This window comes from Pteropus vampyrus, unplaced genomic scaffold (genome assembly GCF_000151845.1).
Source record: "Pteropus vampyrus isolate Shadow unplaced genomic scaffold, Pvam_2.0 Scaffold50, whole genome shotgun sequence".
NCBI lineage: Eukaryota > Metazoa > Chordata > Mammalia > Chiroptera > Pteropodidae > Pteropus > Pteropus vampyrus.
Window position 1 is genome coordinate 771212 of NW_011888831.1, and position 22407 is coordinate 793618.

The following is a 22407-nucleotide window of genomic DNA, read 5'->3' on the forward strand; positions in this document are numbered from 1 at the left end:
TGTGTAGGTGGACAACAAGAAGCGTGCAGTATGGCATGAGATGAACTTGGAAAGATTAAGCCACACCACCGAACATCTAGAAAGCTTTTTGGCTTTATCCCAGGGGCAACAGAGACCTATTAGGGGTTTAATGGGGCTGGGTACTTGGGTGTGAGGGGAAAGAACCATCATCACATTGCAACTGCATTAGAGATTCCAGTCAGAACTGCTGAGCCCAGCCCCCTGAGAATTCCTGATGTAGAAACTGTGAGAGATAATGAAATAATTGTTGTTGTTTTAAGCCAGTAAATAGGTTTTGCAGCAATGGATAACCAGAATAGGAAGCATCTATCACTATCGTGTCTTTGTATCAATTTTCTCTGCCACATTCTCATTTGTCAATGGCTTCAAGCAATTTCCCCCATCACTTTTATGTACTTTGTGGAACTCCTTCTACTTTTGTTGGAAGAGTTGCAATTTTACTTTGTAATAAATTTTCATTGTACAGTATTTTTATTTTATTATGCAATGTTTGCATCCCCCGAAGGACAAGATGTTAACTAGATAGGTGGGGATACATGTGAATATTAAGTGGGGAGGTTTTTGCAAGGGGACTAATTAGAAGTTGATGGGTGAATGTTTTCATCTTTTGATGAATTTTCCCTATCCAGACTCATAACTTTGAAGATTTAGATAATAAATATTTGAAAAATGAGGACCCCAGTAATGTTTAGAGTAGGACTGTTTCATTGGTGATAAAGGGTAAGGAAATTTGAATCACTTCATTGTCAGTGCAATGATTGTAGATTGCTTTGAAAGCTTCGTGATTCACCATGGCCTCTTCGTTATTAATGTTCTAGAATCATAGAGATAAAATACATTCTGAAGATCATGACTTTTATCCCTATTTTGAACATAATTGGCCTTTTTTTCCTTCCATCTTGTTTTTCCTTCCCCACTTTCCTTTCACAATAGTTATTAGGCTCCCGTATATGCTAGCCATTGAGGATACAAAATTGAACAAAAAAGGCATTGAAGTAAAGGCTATGAATGTGTGTTTTTCTTATTTGCAGCAAACATTTATTGAGCAGTTACTATGCATTGCTATTTTTTTCTACATGCAGTTTTAAAAATCTCTCACAATGTAAATTAGAGACCAAGCGAAAGTAAGAAGAGAGAAAGAAAAAGATATTTACATGAAGAAAATAGTCTATTAACTTGTTTTAACCATCGGTTTTGCTGTATGATCTGAGAAATATTAACAAATTTACTTAAATGATCTTAAGAAAATCTTCCAGTGTACACACAAATTACAGGAGTAACAAAGAGATATACATTTATTATATTATTTCTGGAAAGCTTTTAAGTAATTGACTCAACTTTCTGTCTGAATTACAGAAGACTCCCAAAGAAAATGTGGGCAAGATATTCAGTTATTTTTTTAACAGCAAAGGCCATTTTGTGTAGACTTCTGAATGCACCACTAGATGGCAATGTTTTGCAGCCTGTAGTGATTAACAGATCAAAATGTCTTAAATTCATACACCTTTATTTTTAAACAATAGAAAAGGAAGCTTCCTAGTTAGTTGTACAAGAGTCACATGGCTTTTGGTCATTCCTAGCCTGTGAACTAAAAGTCTACATCTGAAAAGATGTCCACGAAATAGGGTTAAATTTTAAAGCAATCTCAGAACAATATATTTTCTCCCTCGCTGCCCCTCTCATTTCCTTTCCTCCCACAAATATTTATTGAGCACCAGCCCTGTGCCAACTGGAAATATGTGGTGAGCAATGCAGCAATGGTACAGCCTACATAGATCTTGAAGTACCCTGTATGTAGATGGACTACAAGATGGACATTGGTTCCACTTTCATGTTATAAACAACAATAACCACGAAGAACATTTTTATACATGTGCTTGAGTTAAAGTTCTGCCTCAGCCACTTTGGACAGCAATTTGACAACATCTAGTAAAATTGAGAATGTGGATACCTTATATGATCCAGCAGCCCCTCTTTAGGATACATACCCTAGAACAGTGGCTTTTGAACTTTTTGGTACCACGTCACCATTACACTCTTAAAAATGAGGACAACAGAGGGATTTTGTTTATAGTTAAAGTAGGGAGGAAGCAAGAGAATTAAAAATGTTAATAAAGCCACATTCAGCAGGGCGGTGGTTCTGAAACCATGTGATCAAATGTTAATAAAGCCACATTCAGCAGGGCGGGGGTCTCAGCCATGTGATCAAAACTATTTTCACAGTAATACTAAAATGTTATTTGCCCTTATGTTTACTCTCTCATGAATGTACATTGGAGCTTTCAAGAGGCTACGTGATGTTGACATTGCAACAGATCAACTGCAGAAGCAGATAGGAGAATCTGGATGGTTTCTATTAAGTCAGACATTAAGGAGATCTACAAAAATCTAATACAGTGTCACTTCTCACAAATTTTTTTTGCTTGGTAAAATATAATTTTAATAAAAATTATTTATATTAACATAATTTGTTTTAAACGAACTAATATTTAAAATCTTTGTAATTTTTAATTTCCAACAAGGTAAATATCAAAAGATATTGTCACTGTGATGCAGGACGGCACATTTCCCCAAGTGGGGGCAGAGACCAAGCCCTGTACGGAGAGAAGAGTCTTTTGTGGAGAGTGTGGAGAGAATTCAACACACACGCCAAAGTTAGAGTCAAAAGGAAAGTTTATTAGAAAAGGAATAACACTCCACAGAGTGTGGTCTCCTCTCAGAGGCAGAGAGTGAGAGAGAGGTAAGAGCAAAGGCACTGAGAGGGGCCTAGAGGAACAGAGACAATCGAGATGAGGACAGTGAGAGAGACAGAGTAAAAGACACTGAAGGGGACCCTGAGTGTCCCGGGAATTTAGTTTATATGTCATTCTTCAGTTTCAGTGAGTTATAGTTTAAAAGACTATTAACCCATCTCCTTTGACGTGGACCTAAAGTGAAGAAGGGGAAGGAGAAGAGTATGTAGTAAAAAGGTAAGAATATGTAGAGTGAAAGACCTGCTGGCAGTTCCCAGCCTTTAATTCATAGGTTCCCCATAGTTTTAGCTATAGGGAATGACTCTTGGTTCCTGGTTCTCCTTCACAGGTGTGGGCAATGGGTCGTTAGCAATCCAAGCAGAAATCTTCCTTTGTTCTGAAGGTGTCCTCCTGGCCTGGCTGCATGGCTGATCAGCATATTGCAGTCTCTGAATGCGGCTTTATTAACATTTGTTAATTCTCTTGCCTCCTCCCTACTTTAACTGTAAACAAAATCCCTCTGTTGTCCTCTGTCATTTTTAAGAGTGTAATGGTGACCTGGTACCAAAAAGTTTAAAAGCCACTGTTTTAGGGTATGTATCCTGAAGTGGGGTTGCTGGATCATATAGGGTATCCACATTCTCAATTTTATTAGATGTTACCAAATTGCTCTCCAGAGTGGCTAAAGCAGAAGTTAAACAAAAATCTGTATATAGTTGGTTTTTTTAGGGATATCTCAAATCGTAAAGAATTGCGGAATTATTGTTAAACTTATTGATTCAATATCTTTTCTTAACAATAGTGAGAAATGCAGGGTAATATTTATTTTTTATGTATTCAGAGGAAGTTTTTCTTGGTCACTGAAAACGGTGTTGTAGAGTGTCAACATTAAATGTATCGGAAAATTTATTTTTGGCGCCTCATGGGAGATAGAGGTGTACAAATTATGCAAATATGCTTTTTTTTTACCATCAGGGGAATTTCATTGTTCTCAAATACTGCCTTCTGTAATTTTTGTTAAAATCTAAACCATTTTCCACTGACACTCAATTCATAAAAAAATGCTAAGGCATCTAATGTTAACAAAAATTCAAAGGCTGTTAGTTTATAGGTCATCAAGTGACCAAGGTTATTTGGTGTTGTTTTTTGATTGTAGAATATTTGAATTGTTCAAGTGTAGATGATATAAAACTTTTACTGCATTAAATTTGGGAAATAAGATGTGGGTAAATATAAAAAACTGAGTTTTACAGGGCCAAGATGCAATGTCATTAATTGGATGTTTCTTTAAAAAAATTTTTTTAAATTAATTTTAGGTATATAGCACAATGGTTAGGCATTTATATAATTTATGAAGTGATCCCCCTGATTACTGTAGCACCCATCTAGCACACTATACCGTTATTACAATATTATTGACTATATTACCTATGTTCCATATCCCTATGATGTTTAGTAACTACTAATTTGTACTTCTTCATCCCTTCACCTTTTTTCACGCTGCCTCCCATCACCCCCCCCATCACCAGTTTGTTCTCTGTATCTATGAGTCTGTTTTCATTTTGTTTCTTTTGTTCCTTAAATTCTGCATATGAGTAAAATCATATGCTATTTTCTTACAATGGTTTTGCATGTAGTGATTTGCACACCCTACTCTAGTAAAATGAAATGTGACCACAGTCAGCTATTACCTGATATTTATGGTGGAGGGCTTTGGGCAACCAAGTATAAATCTTGATGAGATTTTATGCTGCCACTCAGGGAAATGAATGGGATAGGTTAGAAACCGAAGCACAGCACAATTCAGGAGACATATCTGAGCAGTAGTAATATTGTTGATGCAGCATGCATCACAAGAACAAATGGAAATTGTTTTTTTATCTGTTGTTAGGGGATTATCTAGCTCCTGGTGGGGCTAGCTGAAGGAACTGTGTCTTCAATAAATTTTTTGTGCCAATAACCAGACTCTCAGCAGGTCATGGTCTCTAAAGTTATAAATCTAGGAGCGAATATGTTTAAATGTGGAATTCTATATAGATGGCCCTTTCAAAGGGAAGATAAACCAAAATTGCTGGTCTTAGCCTTTTGGATTACTGACTTTATTTGAACCACATCAAGCAATAAAGAACTTAGAAATCATCTAATTCAGCTATTTATTTGATAGAAGAAAATGAAACATAAGGATGACCACTTATTTATGCATTCACTTGAAAACATTTTGTTAATGCTCACTCTGTGCAGACATTGACCTGATCATGAAGAAGTAGGGTGAATATATAATTTATCATCCAAACTTTTGAGAGTGAAAGGGATGCCCTTAATAATTATCCTGAGACATCAAACAAGCCAAAAGCCAAAACTGCCCTGGGAAAACCTGAATGTAGATAACCCTAAGACATCATTCTAATCCTCCGAAGGAGAGATGTAAAACCACAAGATGGGGATAATTATGCATGTGATATATGCAAGAGAAATGCTGAGGAAGGGTATACCTGGCCTAGTGAGGAAAGACCTCTCAGAAAGCGATGCTCTACCTGGATCCTAAGGGGTGAGTCACAATTTATCAGGTAGAGAAGGAAAGGATGTTCCCAGCAGAAGGAAGAGAACGTGCAAAGCCTCAGCACCATTTTTATGCATCGGGGAACTGCAAGTGGTTTTCCATGGTCAGAGTGTGTGGCAGGAGGAGAGCAGGTGCTGAAATGAGATCCATGAGGATCAGATTATCAGGGCCTTGCAGGGTGTGCAAAGGAGTGTGTGAGTTTCCTCCTTGCAGACAAAGGGAACCATTGAAAGATTTTAAGCAGGGCCATGACCTAATCAGATTTGTGTTTTGAAAAGTTCACTCTGACAGCAAGTGAGATGAATTGAAGGAGGAGAGAACAGTCAAGAGGCTTTTGCATTAAGCTACAGGAAAGAGGGCAAGATCCAAATTAGGCAGGTGGGGATGGGCCTTAAGGGGCAGAGTTGAAAGTTTTTAAAAAATATTGGCTTATGTAACTAAAAAAATCTAGAAGTTATGCCTATGTCAATCAAGCCTGGCTGCAGACAGGAGCTCAAACAATGCTTTTAGGACCTGGACTCTCTTCTTAGCTCAGTGTCCTCCATGAGAGGTTCTACCTTGAAAACATATATCCCCTCAGCTTCAAATCCCATGATAAAACACCTGCCCTGGTACTCAAAGCATCAACCAATCAGTCACTGTGGCTAAGGGAATTGGAATCTCTGATTGGCCAGTCTGGGTCACATGTCTACCTGAGTTGGGCTGAGGCTCTACAGAAATGGCACCAACTGAGTAAAGACAAAGAAATGGATTCAAAAGGGAAAATCTGGGGCTTTTGCTGGAAAGAGTGAAATCCATATTGGGAATGTGAACAGCAAGCTTCAACCATAGAGGCAGAGCTGGGTGGACCCCCAGGTGACTGCTCTGACCACAGGCCCTCAGAAGCTTGGAGAGGACCACAAAGCAAGGTCAGGAGAAGGTCATCCTTAGTCAGGAAGGAGTCTTATCCTCTTTAAAATTCTGTAGAGGAGGAGAATCCCTGTCTCTTCCTGTGAGAAGGGAGGGATGAACTTGACTGAGTTGAATCTAAGACATTTGCTGAGAATATGAATGGAGTAATTTTGCCTCAAAAGGGAGAACAGGCTCCAGCCCCTCTCTTTGATGCATGGGCAGCTACTCCTCCATGTTCTGTTCCCAAGAAGTAGTTGGTAAGCAGGTGGGGTGGAGCAGCCCTGCAGATCCAGACCTGCCTGCACTTAGGGCGAGAACAAGGAATTATTTTTAATCTCAGGTGTAAAAGTGCAGACTCTACCACCATCTTGGTGCATTTCAAAGTAAATTGCAGACATTAGTACACTTCCCCCTAAATGCATATCATTAATCAGTTAAGTATTTGTTTACATTTTTTTTCCTTTCGAAGTAAAATTTACTTAGGTTAAAATGCAGAAATCTTAAATGTATACTCACCAAGTTTTGACTGTGTAACCCACACCTGAAGGACTTTTTATTACCAAGAGCAACCAGAAAAGCCGATGGCACCTGCCTGAGATTTTATCCAAGGGGGCAGGGAAGAACTAGCCCATCAGAGTGGGTTTCAAGGAACAGTGAGGGCGAGGAGGTGGATTCTCTGATTACATCCCACTAGTCCTGCCCGTTAGAGGTCTTAGTCACATTGTTCAGTGAAGCCCTTAGAACTCTGAACACAGAGGAAGCGCTTAGTCCCCATGGGCTCCTGTTATTGCTGGTACTGTTGATATTGTTATTATCCTCATCTGACTGGCTATCCTTTGTCTATTTGTATTAGCCAAAATGCTGTAAGAGAAGGAAGGTGAATGGTAGAATCTGGATGCCACACCTTACCCTGAACTCCCTAACAACTCTGAGATTGTAACTGAAAAAAGAACAAATAATGAATAATATTATTTGCAAAAGTGAACTGACCTGGGAGAAGGCAGGTTGCCTATCCAGCTGCTATTCTTTCCTTTTTCCTTGATGGCAAAGCCAGAAAGGCTGAAAATGCTCAATGTTCACTCCCCAGCCTTTCTTATAGCTGGGCATGTGAACCAATCCAGGACAGTGCAATTTTAGGGAAAGTTCCTGGAAGCTTCTGGGAAAGATTTTCCTTCCTAATAAAAAAGAGCTACATGGGAGGAAATGCCGTTCTCCTTCCTTACTTTGAATGTTATTACCTGAGGATGTGATGCTTGAAGCTATGGTGGCTACCTTGCCTCCACAAGGGTAAAGCTAAGACACTCAAAGAAAGGTCAGCTTGCTCCTTAGTTTTAGAGTGGCTGAATTCTGAAGTGCTTACTTCTAGAATTCCTTTTGTGAGGTCATAAATTCTTCATTGTTTAAGTTGCCTTTAGTTGGATGGTCTGTTCCTTGCAGGCTACAGCATACTAACTGATAGACGTGATTTGTAAAACTTGTTAGTAATACCAGGCCATTCTCTGAGTACAATCTTATTTGTGTCACAAAGATCAGACTGCTAACTTTTAAAAGAAAACTATAATCCACTGATTTGTGGTACGAGTAAACTATCAGTTTTCAAAACAGTTAAGCTGGCAGAACAGGAGTTGTTTGAAAATCATGGTTTTCAATATTTGTAGTGATTTTAACATCATGATGGTCATCTTCAGGGCTCCATATAGCTCAGGATGGAAACTGTCTTCTTATTTCTAACTTTATCTATGAGTATGTAGCTGGTGGCTGACTTGGGGTTTCCTGTGAGTCTAGGGTACACAAAAAGGTCCTGTGAAGTCTTGATGTATTTAATTCTGTCATCCAAACTGGTAACAACTTTATCGATAGAAAACAGGGCTTTATTATAAGTACCCAGTATAAAATCTCAACCAAATTATACATGCCTAGAGAAAAACTACTAGTTTGTTTTTGTCAAACTGATGGATAGAATTTTCATTTATGTTCAACATCCAATAAATATTAAGTGCCTACTATGTGCCAAGGTTTGTGCTGGAGACTGGGAGTAGAGCAGTGAGCCCCACAAGTTCCACCCCAGATTAAAAAGATAATGGAAAAATAACCAGGCAATTATAATACAGAGAGAGAAATGTTTCCATCTCTTGAGAAGTTCAGTTCAAGAATCACTTCCAGGGACAAGTACAGGAGATCCCAGAGGAGTTCATTCATTCATTCATTCATTCAACTGATAATTTATTCAACATGTTTATTGAGCATCTACAAAGTGACTAGGCATTGTGCTAGGAACAGATAAGGGAACAAGAGATATAGTCTCTACCCTCATGTTGCTCTCATTCCAGTTGAGGAGAAAGACAGGCAGACAGGTAATTATCGTGTGACAGTGCATCTAAGAGGAGTGCATCTAAGAGGGCACCAGACCCAAATTTGGGGTTGTGAGGAAAGAATCTAAGCAGAGATGGGAAGGATCAGAAGGTGGGGAAGAATTTTCCAGACAGAGGGGAGATTACTGTCCATAGCCATAAGGGCAAAAGAGACCACAGACAAGGTCATTTCAAATAGCCAGGATAAAAATTTGGGCAGAGTGGAAACTGCAAGGGGTAGAAAAGGAGAGGATTGGAAGAGATAACTGGTGACCAGGTCCTGACAAATCTTGTAACCCATATTAGGGAGTTTGGGCTTTTTCTGAGGATAATAGGTAAAGAAGAGATTTTAACAAGGGAATAAAGTGGTCAGATGTTCACTTTAGAAAATCACTGGCTGCCACGTAGAAAGGGGTTTGGAGGGTGAGACACCAGAGGCAGGAGACCAATTAGGAGGCTACTGAAGTTCTCTTGGGCAGTGCTGGTAACACCTGACCTAGGAATGGCAATAGAGACATATGGACTGATTAGAGAGCTCTTTGAGAGGTGCAATCAATAGGAAGTGGGGAACATTGGAAAGGACTCCATATAGTATGCTAGTTTCTGACCTCAGCAACAAAGAAGATAGCGGAGCACAAGGGGCTTGGAATGGGGGTAGGTAATCAGTTCCTTTCAGTGTATGTTGAACTCGAGGGACCCGGGGGAGATTCACGTGGAGATGTCTTAGAGGCCACTCTGGAACTGAGGAGAGAGCTCAGCTGGAGTCTGTGATTTGGAAGTCATCAGAATAGAGTGGACACTGAGCCCATGGGCATCGGTGAGATCACTCATGAGTGTCTGGAGCAAGGTGAGGGCAGGAGGCCCAGAGGAAGACCAGCATTAAAGAGATGTTTCAGAGAGAAGGGCGCTCACAAGCAAGACAGGACAGACAGGAAAGAAGAGAGCCAGGAGAGGCTGGTGTCCCAGAAAGCAAGGGGGAGTTGACATTTACCCGGTATTTGCTTTCAACTTTTGTCATATATGAGATTGGTTTATGGAAAATTTGTAAGAGAAAAGCATACATGTGAAACACTTCTATTAACAAATTTTTTATAATTTGAGAAAAGAGTCCTTTTTTGGTTCGTGGCATACCAGAATTCCATAAGGCCATAGTCAGAGAACTAGCGGCCCAAAGTGAGGAAGTATTAACAGAAAGCTGGAAGTCTCCATGGAGTCTAGAAAGAGAGAACTGGTCTGGCATTGGTGGAGGGAGGAAACTTGATATGACAGGAACACGCTTTCCATCTCTTGAGAAGCTCTGTTCAAGAATCACTCCTAGGCCTTTCTACTGTTCATTGTGCTCTCCTGCAAGCCTGCTCATTAGCTGGATTTCCTGGGGACTGCTTGGAAATCAGCATCTTGTGAGTCTGGTTGGAAAGCGTCAAGTCCTAGGGCTCTAGCGGATAAACTCCAAAAAACTGATGAGCTTCAGGAGCCTATGAAACTGACTTGGGCCTTGGTGACCACACTTTTTTTTTAACAGGATGGCAGCCCACTTTCCTGGCATCTCATTAGCTACAGCTCATCACACTGGAGTTTCTGCCTCCCAGGTGGTGGGGACAATAATCTGGAAGGAAGGGGCTTGGCAAGGTTTGGGTCAAACTTTATATAGCAGAGAAAGCAGTAGCGAAAATTATGGAGGAGGATGTTAAGCCCTCTGAACTCCCATCTTGAATCTGTCATTTAATTGCCCTCTTCTTTCCTGTTCCTCATGATTTTTCCTAGGGAAAACTACTTTTCCTGTTTCTCAATACACATATTGCAAAATGACATTTCTACATGTAACTTACGTCCTTTGGTCCAGAAGGTAAATTCTGTCCTCTGTTGATTGTTCTGGTACAACCAGGAAGCACAGGAAGAAACCTGGGTGAGAACTTGAATCTCAATGGTCAGTCTGCCAAACATCATAAGGAGGCTCTGGGGTTTGAGGCATGTGTAGGTGGGGTTCACAAGAATAAAATGCACTCCCTACCCATGAAGAACTCGCAAGGCCAACATGGTGACTGGCACACAAGAGCGCTCAGCTGTAACTACTACCCACAGACACTCAATGCAGGAGCTGGGGCTGATGGGGGAAAAGACCGTGCTGGGGGTGGGAGCCTGCGAGGCTCTGCACAATCAGATACCAAGCTTTAAGATTTCTAGAACCATACAAACAGGAAGGAAAGGGGGAAGAGTGCCAAGAACAGAGCGATTTCTCACGGATGGGAGCCATGGAGCCCACCGGTCCCTCCCCATGAAAAATTACTCAACAGCAGCTCAAGGCCTGACTCCTCTCGGTCTTCAGGTCTGAGCATCGCATCTTTGATGTGGCTGCAGTCATTTGGTTGCTGACGCTTCATCTAAGGTTCAGGAAGTACTTATCTTACAGGGTTCATGACAGTACCGTTGGCTTTCTGGACTGGACACCTAAGGAAGTTCAACCATTCTTGATAGTTTTAAAATAAGCTGTGTGAACCCTGTTCAGCTTGCCAAAAAGAAGAAACAGTTGCTTGAAAATGATGGTTTTCCATATCTGCAGGGATTTCAACATCGTCATAGTCACATTCAAGTTCAACATAGCTTGGGATGGAAGTTGTCTTCTTATTTCTAACTTTATTTACCAATGAGTATGTCTCTGTCGGCTTGCTTGCTGTTTCCTGTGGGGCTAGAATACACAAAAAGGTTCTTACATGCAAAAAGCTCTTGTGTATTTATATATCTTTGACCAAGTGGCTCAGTGTGGTTTTTATGGGTTTCAGTGATCCTCCCACTTCTTAGTGGACCAGATCCTTATTTTACATAGGAAACTGAGGCACAGACATGACACAGTCTCAAGATCGCCCAAGCGAGTAAATGGCAAATATTGATCAGACATCTTGACTCCCATGTCCCTCTGCCTAAGACTGCACTGCAGCGGGAACCATGAAACAGAAACTTAGACCAGAAACTGACCAGAGCTAGTAGCCAAGTGAGTAGTGTTGTGTCTACAGATCCTAATTCTCATAAGGAAGTGATACAAACCATATTTCCTTTTTGGCACATCCCTCACAGTGACTTACACTGTTTCCAGAACTATTGCCAATTGCTCATGTACGAATCTCTCTGCTAAGAAGAATGGGGACAGTGGTGTTTTCAAAAGGTGGATTTAGTGGAGAATGGGTACATAGCAAAAGAAGTAATGTGTCTAAGGGAAGGATGATGAAACAGCTCAACTCTACATTTCATGGGGACTGGAACTTCCTGTACTGCAGTCTCATGTTTTCCTAAGCAAACCTAAAAAACTGCTACCGTTTCATTTCCTGCAGAACTCTGCATTTAGACAGATCTGAGTTCATGTTCAGGCTTCAGCAGTCACTAGCTGTGTGACCATGGGTAAGTCACTTGACTTCTCTGTGCCTCAGTGGCCTCATCTGTTAGAAGGTAATAATAATGTACTTGTCTCATACAGCCGTTGAGAAAATTAGATGAGATAATGTCTGCAAAGTACTTAGCATGGGGCCTGACACACAGTGCATGCTCAATAAATGTTAGCTAATATTATTATTTATCCTTTCAATCAAAACATTTTTATTAATTATCTACAAAGCTCCAGGCACTGTTCTTAGTGGTGGGTAAACAGTGGTGAACAAGACCAGAAAGGTTTCTACTTCCTGGAATTTTTATTGTAGTGGAGGAGATGAATAAACAAATGAACAATAACTAAATAAGATAATTTTGATAATTGCTATAAGTCTCATTAAGAAAATTAGCAGACTTGCTCTAGACAGGGTGGCCAGGAATGGGCTCTTGGAGGGGGCAACATTTGAGCTGACTCCTGAAGGATGAGGTAAAGCTATGTGAAGAGCTTAAGGGAACTAGATAGAGTTTTTCTGATAGGAAGTGTGAGATGCCCAGCAATACCCCAGGTTCTTTTTAACTCTTGTTCCAAGCTGGGATTTGAATATGAATTTATACATTGATAATTGGGAGCATTAGTACTTATTCTGCTCCTTTTAAACTTATCTCTTTTAAACAGGTTGCTTCTGTCTGTAAATCCTAGTGTTATAGACTGAATGTCTTTGTCCCCACAAAATTCGTATGTTGAAGCCCTAATCCCCCAGTGTGGTTATGTTTAGAGATGGGGCCTCTAAGGAAGTAATTAAGGTTAAATAAGGTCATAAGGGTGCAGCCCTGATCCAATAGAGTTAGCGCCTGTATAAGCAGAGACACCAGAGAACTCTTCCTGTCTTGTGAGGACACAGCAAGAAGGCAACCACCTGTAAGCCAGGAAGACAGTCCCCACTAGAAACCAATTCAGCTGGCACCTTGATTTTCAGTTTCTAGCCTTCGGAACTGTGAGAAAATAAATTTTTGTTGTTTAACCCACCCTATCTATGGCATTTCGTTATGGGCAGCCTGAGCCAACTAAGACACCTAGCTACTTGTTATCCTACCCTGAATGAGACTGTTATCAGCAAAGTATACTTACAGGTGTCTAGTTGAGAAAGCAAATTCCTGGGTGGCAGAGGGGGTAACTGATCTGGTGATTGATTGACATTCCTGGAGACAAAAAAGAAGGAATCAGTGTCTGTTTCTGACCAAACTGTCAGTGGATTTAAAGGAAAACATCAAGGAAAGTGGACAGGGTTGAACATTCAAATTATGGTTCCTAAAACTTGGAAGCATTGCCTTCTCTTTCTCGGTCTTACATCCTATTTGTAACTGGCACTCTAAAGAAACCACTTCCTTTAGCCAGGGAACAGCTAGACTTGAGGGAAGGGAGTTGGAGGACTGTAACTTAGAGCATAAAGCTCTGCTTCCTGTGCTCACCTGAGCTGGATTAGCAGGGGAGATAAGCACCAGCTGTATTTTGATTTACAAAACAGATGTGCTCCTAAAGCTAACTGTATATACACTGTGTGGCAGCAATTCCACTACTGAGTATATACCCTACTGAAATGCTTGCAGATGCTCACCTAAAGACATGTACTAGAATGTTTATAGCAGCACTATTCATAATAGCCCTAAACTGGACACTACCCAAATGTCCATCAGCAGTAGAGTGAATAAATTCATCATGGTATATTCCCACAGTGGAATACTCTATACAATAAGAATGAACAATCTATATCCACAGGCAATGAATCTCACAAAAAATGTTGAGCAAAAGAATCCAAACAGCAAATAATACATGTTGTCTAACTCCATAAAGCATAAAAACAAGATGAAACTAACATACTATTTCAGATAGTGGTTATCCTTGGGGTGTAATGGCTGAAAGAGAATGTAAGATATTGAGGTGCTGGTAATTTTGTTTCTTGATCTGAGTGCTAGCTACCTGGGTTGGTTCAGTTTGTGAAAATTCATTGAGTTGCAGTTACTTACCATGTATACTTTTCTGTATTCATATTATATTTCACTAAGAAGTTTCAACAACAAAAAAATAGACTCCAAGCAAGACTCCTTATCTAGACTCCCATTCCCCTATATGAAGTCTTAGTTTCAAACTGATTTTCTAAGGCCTTCTATATGTGCTTAAGTTCCCCTGGGAATGCATAAGCATTTTTAGGTTGTTGGAGTGAGTGGAAAGGGGACACACAGCAAGAGCTCCACCAGTGGCCTCTTTTTACCCCTCTAAGGCTCTTTTCAGGAGAGGAGGGAAATTTATCTGACTCATAAATTCGGGGGAAAATCCAGCTCCTCTCACTTTCTCTTCCAGAGATGGCAAGACTGCAAAAAGCATATGTTCTGCTCTGGTCTTTGCCATGCCATTCAGAGAAAGTGGCTGCCCTGTGGGGAAGACCTGAGATTCTCCAGGGCTGCCTGTGCACTGTGCAGGAAAGTTCACCTGGTTTTGAATTAGGAAACACACTTGCCCCTGGAGAAGAGCCACATCCTGCAAAGCCAGTTTCATTATCATTAGGCAGTGTTTTGGTTACCTAAATGCAAGACACATTAGAATTAGTGAGAAAGAGGCCTATCATGTGCTGGCTCCCTTGAGCCCCAACAACAGTCATTTTAGAAAAGCATAGATTTGTTTCAGATAGTGTTTCAGAGAAAGGACTGGCCCCAGACCAGCTCCTGGGGGATAACCTCTAAGCTCTTGGAAAATCCTGCCAGATAAGTGTTTCTCTGTGTACCTGGGGGCCTTGGGCCAGCCAGATAGTTAATGCTAACAAGGTGACTGATGGTGAATGCCTGCTTGTGTTTGTCTGAGGCCCTGGGTCACCCTGTATCAGTTTGACTTCTGGAGGAGCTGGAGATTGAGTAGCTAAAGTAGTCATGCTCTGTGCTTATATGTCTGACCACCAATAAAAACCCTAGAAATCAAAGCTCAGGTGAGCTTCTCTGGTTGGCAGTGCTTTGGAAGCTTGTGCCTGGTGTCTCCTGGACTCCACCCGATGTGCCTTTTTCCTTTGCTGATTTTAATCTGTATCCTTTCACTATAATAACCCATAACTGTAAATACAATAGCTTTTCTGGGTCCTGTGAGTCCTAGCCAATCATGTAAGCTAAAGGTAGTCTTTGGGACCTCCAACACAGGTAGCAATCATAAAGCCCTCAAAGACATCACAAAATACAAAAGTAAAGCGAATGGCATATTTTTGTTTAGCACAGAGCTTTTAGAAGACTGCTTATAATCCATCTCAAGAAAAGAAGGGTAGACCTCACCCTGAGTGGTGGACCCAGAACACAGAGCCCGACCTGCGACCTCTATCAAACTAGATGAGGTGAAGGAGGACTTGGAGAGCTGAGAGAGCCAGATGGTGCCCTGCACCCCCAAAGCCCTGAGACCTCTCCCCCTTAAAGTGGGGAGAATTGGCAGATGTGACATTTCACTGGGCTGCATGGGAAAAGTGGGAGTTTAAGTCATACTAGCACAGCAGTGTGGGCTCAAGAGTGGAAGTGAACAGGCGGTTCTCAAAATTAAAAAGCAGAAGAATCCCCCCCCCCGCCCCCCGCCGACACACACACTTACTCATACATCATTTCATCATCTCTTTGTATTTGTTTCAAGGGCTTGGTAATTTTCATTTTCTTGCCTAAGGAAAAAAAAACATTCGTTTATGAAGAATTAGCAAAAGTTGTGATTTTAGAGTTCAGAAATCCTCAAACAGGCAGGTTCAGGACATTTGGAAGAATAACCAACAAGAGGAAACAAACTTAGGGACACAGAAGTAATAAATGTTAGAGCTAGAATTTAACCCAGGTCATCGTGATATAGGGAAGAGGCATGAGAACTACTCAGATTGACTATCAAACCAAATTGTATTCAGAGCCTACAATGGGCTGATCAGCCCTATAGCCAGACCACCAAGGAACCAACAGAATAAAGGAAGATTCCTGCAGAGATTACTAACAAACTGTTTGCCCATACCATTAACCTGCATACCCATACCATAAAAGGAAAACAGGAAAACAAAGTCTTTAAATTATACACAAAATAAACTCAACCATTCATTCCCTACGCCAGACCACTGGGAACCTATGTAACAAAGCCTGAGATTACCAACATGCCTTTAACGCTGCATACCCATACCTTAAAAGGAAACCAAATTCCTTAAATACTCAGGGTCTTTCTCATTCTCTGTCTCGGAGAGGAGATCACACTGTCTGTGGAGATTTATTCCTTTTGTAATAAACTTTCTTTTTGTCTCTAACTCTGGCATGTGCTTGAATTCTTTCCTGCGTGCAGTTAAGGACTCTTACTCTCTTGGCGTAGGACTTGACCCCACTCGGGAATGGGGGGGATTCGCCCTGTTCTGCATTAATGATTACAAATGATTACAATGATTACAAATGTGATTACAGAGCCTTTCGCAAGTCCAGTGAAGGCAGGACCATGCAGGCTGTGTTCATTTCCTTATTGCCTAGTATTACACCTGGCACGTAGTTGGCACTCGGAAAAATGCTGGTCAAATGAATAACCAAAAGCGTGGTTGGGAGGAAGTGAGATAAGGAATGAGAAGAGCAGCTTGTAAATTGTGATGCGTTTGGCATAGAAATTATTATTAATTATAACCTGCTTGTTAATAGGTCTGGGTCAAGATAAAAGAGAATAGGGAAAGTTTTTGTTCGGGGTCATACTTTTTTCCATATCTGAGAACAAAAAGTTTTAAGAAGGCAAATGGATAGAGGACTACAGGACTATTTTAAATACATTTTGTATTAAAAAATAATAATAATTACCATTAAGGGATAGAGGGGAAAAAACATTGAATGAGTAGCCCAGCAGACCTGAGTTCTGGTCCCTATGAGACCTCAACCAAGGCTCACCTTTCTCTGAATCTTAGTTTTCCTATCTCTAAAAAGAGATCAAGAAGAATACCAAAAATATCTCACTTCTTGTACAGCCCTGACCTTCCAGCACTGGATTGAGCAGGATTCTGAGGCTTTGTCCAGATGCAGTGGGAGGATAGCAAAGGCATAATCATAGAGGGATGCCTGCCCAGGTTGCTCAAGGGAAAGGTGGCTATACCTCTTAGTGTATTTCCCACTCCCAGATGTACTCTAGGCTTAAGTCATTACAGAAAGGGAAAGAATCTTAAGAATACACACCACTGAATCAAGGAGTTAATGTTTCTGAAGATGAATATCAGAATGGAAAACCATTTCAAAGTGGTTTTGAAGTGGTTTTCCATTTTGATATTCATCTTCAGAAACATAAAGTTAGTGTTAATCACCGGGTGGATGCTTTTTTTTTTTTTTTTTTTAATCTGGGGATGACAAGAACCTCTGGCCATGGTAGATATAATACCAGAATTCAGAGTATAATTTTAGAGGAGGCAGTCACGGTGGCCAAACAGGTTGATCATGGATTGAGCCCATTTTTCACACCTCAAGATACTTTAAAAAAAGTCACTTTATTGAAGTATGATTGGTGAACAAAAAGCTGTACACATTTAATGCACACAACTTGATGGATTTGGAATCGACAGTTTTTGACATTTCATACACTTGTGCTCTCTTTTAGAGTCTCAGAGATAAGTTGCTGTGATCAACAGCTATACTGGAGAGAGAAAACACCAGAGCACAGTGTGTCTTGAAACAGATTCTGCTTTCACCCAAGCCCTTAGTTAACCTCCCTCCCTTAATTATGCAGATGGGGAAACTGAGGCCCGTGGCTACAAGTTAGTGGCAGAGCTCAAACTGAAATCCAGAATGCATGATACTTATTCAAAGGTCAGCCCATATAGCCCCAAAATTAATCTTTTTGCTTTAAAGGAGCCCTAATGCACTGATAACCACCCCTTCTCCTCCCTCCACCTGCCAAGGTGAGGTAGCTATTACCTTGTGTAAGCAGCCGCCTACACACGCAGTACAGGATGAGGCCCAGGACCACAGAGACAATGACGATGGCCACAGCTAAGATGATCCAGAAATTGTCCCTCCACCAATCCATTGTAGTTGATTACTGAGGAGAATAAAGACAGAGAAATGAGGTATCAGTGAAAGACATCCTGGGGTGGTGGAGGCTACCTCTCCATCTACCATGTTGTGTGGAGATGCATCTGCTTAGGGATCAGGCAGGCACTGGTTCACATTCAAACTCTGCCAATTAGCAGCTGGGAGACCCAAGGCAAGTCACTTAACCTCTGAGCCTCACTGTCTTCAACAACATGATGGAGGTGTTAGTTAACACTATGGTGGTGATCATTATATATATATAACTATCATATAACTATAACTATCAAATCAACACGTTGTGCAGCTTAGACTCACACAGTGTTCTGTGTCAATTATACCTAAATAAAGTTGGGGGAAATGAAAAAAATAAAAAGAGCATCATTAAAAAGTTCCCATAGTACAAAGTGACCAGTGCATCTATAGTACAGTAATGTCTAATATTCATCCTTTAAATTGTTGCCCGAATAATACTGTGTTGTGATCTTCTCTTCCCATCAAATCTTAAAGTAAATTGTACAACTAATGCTTGTATTAACAGAGCTTGGGGGGAAAATGACATGTGTGCAGTGATTTTCCAAGCCACGGGTGACATAGGGGCAAGTAGAAAGAAGAGCAGCTGCCAGGCTCCAAGTAACAATGGGGAGCAGGCTGCAGATGGACTCATAGGAGTAGCCTCCAGGAATTCAGGGAGATTTAGGGGAGGGGGTAGGCTCCCTTCATTCGTGGAATGAGCTTTTTGATATTAAAGTAAAAATGATCCTTGAGGCCTGGGAGAGATCCTAAAATCTCTCCCAGGTTATACAAGAATCAACTTCCTGTGTCACCATTTAGCCAATGGAAACTCACAATGTATACTGGTGTAGTGCCATTTCTGATTCATGCTTTTAAGTAATATTAATGATGTCAACAGGGAACCAGGCTGGCGGTAGAGGAACAGGGGCAAAATTAGGTTACCGCTGAAGTCATTATTATTATAAAGACCTAACTTGGCTTACTATTTTAAAATGTGCATTACTGGCCTAGTGTCTTCATTTATTAAGTTGTTATATCACGAGTCGAATTTTCAGTTCCAAATTGTATTTCTTTAGTGAAGCTTTGGCTTAATCAAGTCTAATGTTATTTGGCTACTAATAAAGTTATATTGCAAAACCAATCACGTGTAACTAATGTAGGGAGGCAGCAAGAGAACTAAATTAAATCAAGCTATAGTCAAAGTCTACAATGTGCTAATCAGCCCTAGGGCCAGGCCATGAGGACACCGGGCAGAACAAAGGAAGATTTCTGGTGGGATTACTAATAAACCATTTAGGCATACTTTGAGGGGAAAACAGGAAAAGAGTCTTTAAGTCGCACCCTACATAAAATAAACACAATCATTGATTCCCTATAGCTAAAACCACGGGGAACCTATGGATCAAAGGGTGGGAACTGCCAACGGGACTTTCACTCTACATATTCTTATTTTTTCATGGTACATGTTCTTACTTTTCACACAGTATACACATACCATCAAAGGAAAATGGGTAAACAAAGTCTTTTAAACTGTAATTCATAGTAACTAAGAATGATATATAAATTGAATTCCATGAACACTCGGGGCTTTTTTTCTTTGCTTTTTGTCCTTGCTTCTAGTCTTTGCTTTTCCTGTCTTGGTCTTTTCTCTGTCCTTCTCTAATAAACTTTCTTTTTAACTTTAACTCTGGCGTGCACTTGAATTCTTTTCTGTGCTCAGTCAAGAACCCTTTTCTCTCAGTGCAGGGTCACTGTGGGAATTTGCTGTGTCCTGCATCATAACCAGCACTCTCCTATACATCATTTTGCAGCTTGCTTTTTAACTCAGCACTGGTTTTGCCATTTATCCATGTCGGTAGATGTCCTGGAGATTTACTCTTAAGATAGCAAAGTGTCAGCTACCTGGGCTATCTCACCCCTCAGGCATGCACTCAGCAGAGGTTTTGTTGTAGATCACCCTTTCAGCCTGCACCAAAGAAAGTAACAGAGAAAGAACAAAGGGAAAAAGAAAAAGTTTGGAGACTGGACACTTGGCTTTCAGTAGGGGCTTTGAAATTTGGTTTTCAAGGCCAAGTGAGGTCAAAGGACACTGGACTTAAAAAGCCACCATGTATTGGAGGGCAGCTTATTTATTTAACAAACCTAAATTGGAATCACACTTTCTTAGCTGTGAGGAACCAGACAGGTAAGTAAATGGATAGACTATAGATAGGTAGAATTTCTTCCTTCTATTTTCTTTTATTCAAATGTGTGTCTCTGTCTAATCTTCTCTCCCATTTTCTATCTCTTTCTCTCTCTCTCTCTCTCTCTCTCTCTCTCTCTCTCTCTCTTTTTCATTCCTACAGCACCCTGGTCTTCCTAGGTGGTCTCCCATCCAAGTACTAATCAGGCCTGACGCTGCTTAGCTTCGGAGATCCGACGGGATCAGGAGTGTTCAGGGTGGTATGGCTGTAGACTGTCTTACTCTTAAAGGATTTTTCCAGAAAACAACATAAACATCCTCTTTAGAGCTATAGAAATAAATACCAGGACACAAGCGTTAAAAGCTGTTGCATCTGAGGAGCATGACTGGGTGGAAGGAGGGAAGTGGGAAGACAGGGGGGCTGTAACTTTCACTCTAAAACCCTATACATTACTTTTTTTTTTTTTTTAGCTATTTGCCTTTAGTCTAGTAAAAATGAAAAAAGAAAAAAAAAAGAAAAAAGAGTCAATCAACCATGTAGTGTAACTTCCATGAGAAACTATAGCTCAGATTTCAAGTTAAAAAACATTTCATTCTCATCAGATTCTTGGGGAAGAAAGAGGAGGAAGAATCATGTCAGAAAGTAAAACTATGGGTCACTTTTCAGAAATATGCAGAGTGATATTTTGCAGTTTTATTCTTACAAATTGAGTGGATTTGCTTTGCCATCAGATGTGTCAAGTGTGCTCAGTGTGCCGAGCAGTCCATAAGTGCTTTCTCATATCTCGCTTCCTCTCATCTTCACCACCACACCCTTTTCCAGATAGGAGCTGAGACTGAAGTGAAATGACTTGCCCAAGGTTACCCAGGTAGGGAGGAGGTGGAATGCTTTCTGTCTTTGTCACAGGGTTTTCCTCTGTCGATGTTAGTTTGAGTCATCAACAAAAGGCCAAACGGGGTTCAGGGTATCTTACTTTAGAAGGAACATCTCTGTGGTAGTGGTACCTGCTATGAAGAGCCAAGGGATTCTCTAGAATGAATCATCAGGGCCCAAAGTTAAGAATAAGCATCCCAAGTTCTCTGCAGCCTAAGACCAGAGAAGCAGCCCTCTTCCCCATGGACCACTGAGAGATGCCTTTTCAAGAGAACCAAGAAGAGCTTGTCTTTTTGAGAGGGTGCAGCTGAGAGACGGGGACCCCAAGAGAATCTTCTCATTCCCAGTTGGATGTTCTCTGGGCCTCCGGGCTAGTTTAATGGCCAAGGTGCCACCAGAGAGGGAAGAGGAGTTCTGGGGAGTGATGGTGGGGAGTGCAGGCAGTGAGGAATGTGCAATGGCTGTACATTTGGGCCCTAGAAAGGTATTCAAGCTGAATCCCACCTGTGTTGGCAGGCCTGGAATAGATAAGATTGTGTGGTGCAGGATAGCTGAGAGCTACTGAAGCATGGGACAAAAAGTGTTTGCATGAGAGGATGCTGGCAGTCAGCTCGACGACACAGCTGGATCTCTCAAGGGCCCACAAGGAACCTCTCAAAGGCCAGGGTCTCAGGGGCCAAGGATAAGAATCTTTACCCAACACCACAAACTAGCTCAGCAGGAATGGCCCACTGATGGGAGAGTTCCTGTGGGAAACTGTCCCTATCTTTAGTCCATGATTCTACACCAGGGAAGAAAGCAAAGGGGAGGGGTACTGAGGGATCTGAGGCAGCCCCACCTTTCTCTACTCCCTTTACTGGGGTAAAGGGGAGAGGTTTGAGTCAAATACTGAAGTTTTAAAATAAGCACGACCAAATTTTTGTAACTAAAATTAGTCTGCTTGGTAATCAAAAGTAACTTAAATTTTTTGGAATTGGACTAAAATGTCATCAAGGGAGGCCACGCCCCCTCGGAACAAAACGGGAGCCCAGGCAACAGTAATTGTTAGAAACAAATTATATTCACTTCCTATGGCTGCTCTAACAAATTACCACAAGCAACAAATACCTTAAAACAACACAAGTGTGTTTTCTTACAGTTCTGGAGGTCAGAGTCCTAATGATGCCACTGGGCTGAAAATAAAAGTGTGGGCAGGGCTGTGTCCCCTTCTGGAGGCTCCACTGGAAAAACTATTTCCTTGTTCTTATCAGCTCTCTGAGGCCACTCATGTTTCATGGTTCCTGGCATCTTTCTGACGTAGGAAGGCTCTCAAGGCAGGACTCAGACTTAGGGATAACACAGGGACCTGTGAGCCAGAGTGGGGACCCACAGGATAG

General features: G+C 41.1%; 1 protein-coding gene and 1 pseudogene across 1 annotated transcript in view; both read right to left on the reverse strand.

Moving 5' to 3' along the window:
• Positions 1-8040: 8040 nt before the first annotated feature.
• Positions 8041-22407, reverse strand: part of SCIMP (SLP adaptor and CSK interacting membrane protein) — a 20990-nt gene continuing 6623 nt past the window's right edge. The window contains exons 2-5 of the mRNA XM_011359743.2: positions 17847-17970; positions 15535-15598; positions 13045-13115; positions 8041-11241 (exon numbers count right to left, since the gene is read on the reverse strand). Of these exons, the coding sequence (XP_011358045.1) occupies positions 11033-11241; positions 13045-13115; positions 15535-15598; positions 17847-17958 (456 nt within the window). The 5' untranslated portion in view covers positions 17959-17970 and the 3' untranslated portion in view covers positions 8041-11032. The remainder of the gene's footprint in view (positions 11242-13044; positions 13116-15534; positions 15599-17846; positions 17971-22407) is intronic.
• LOC111739555 lies at positions 20312-20431 on the reverse strand (annotated as a pseudogene).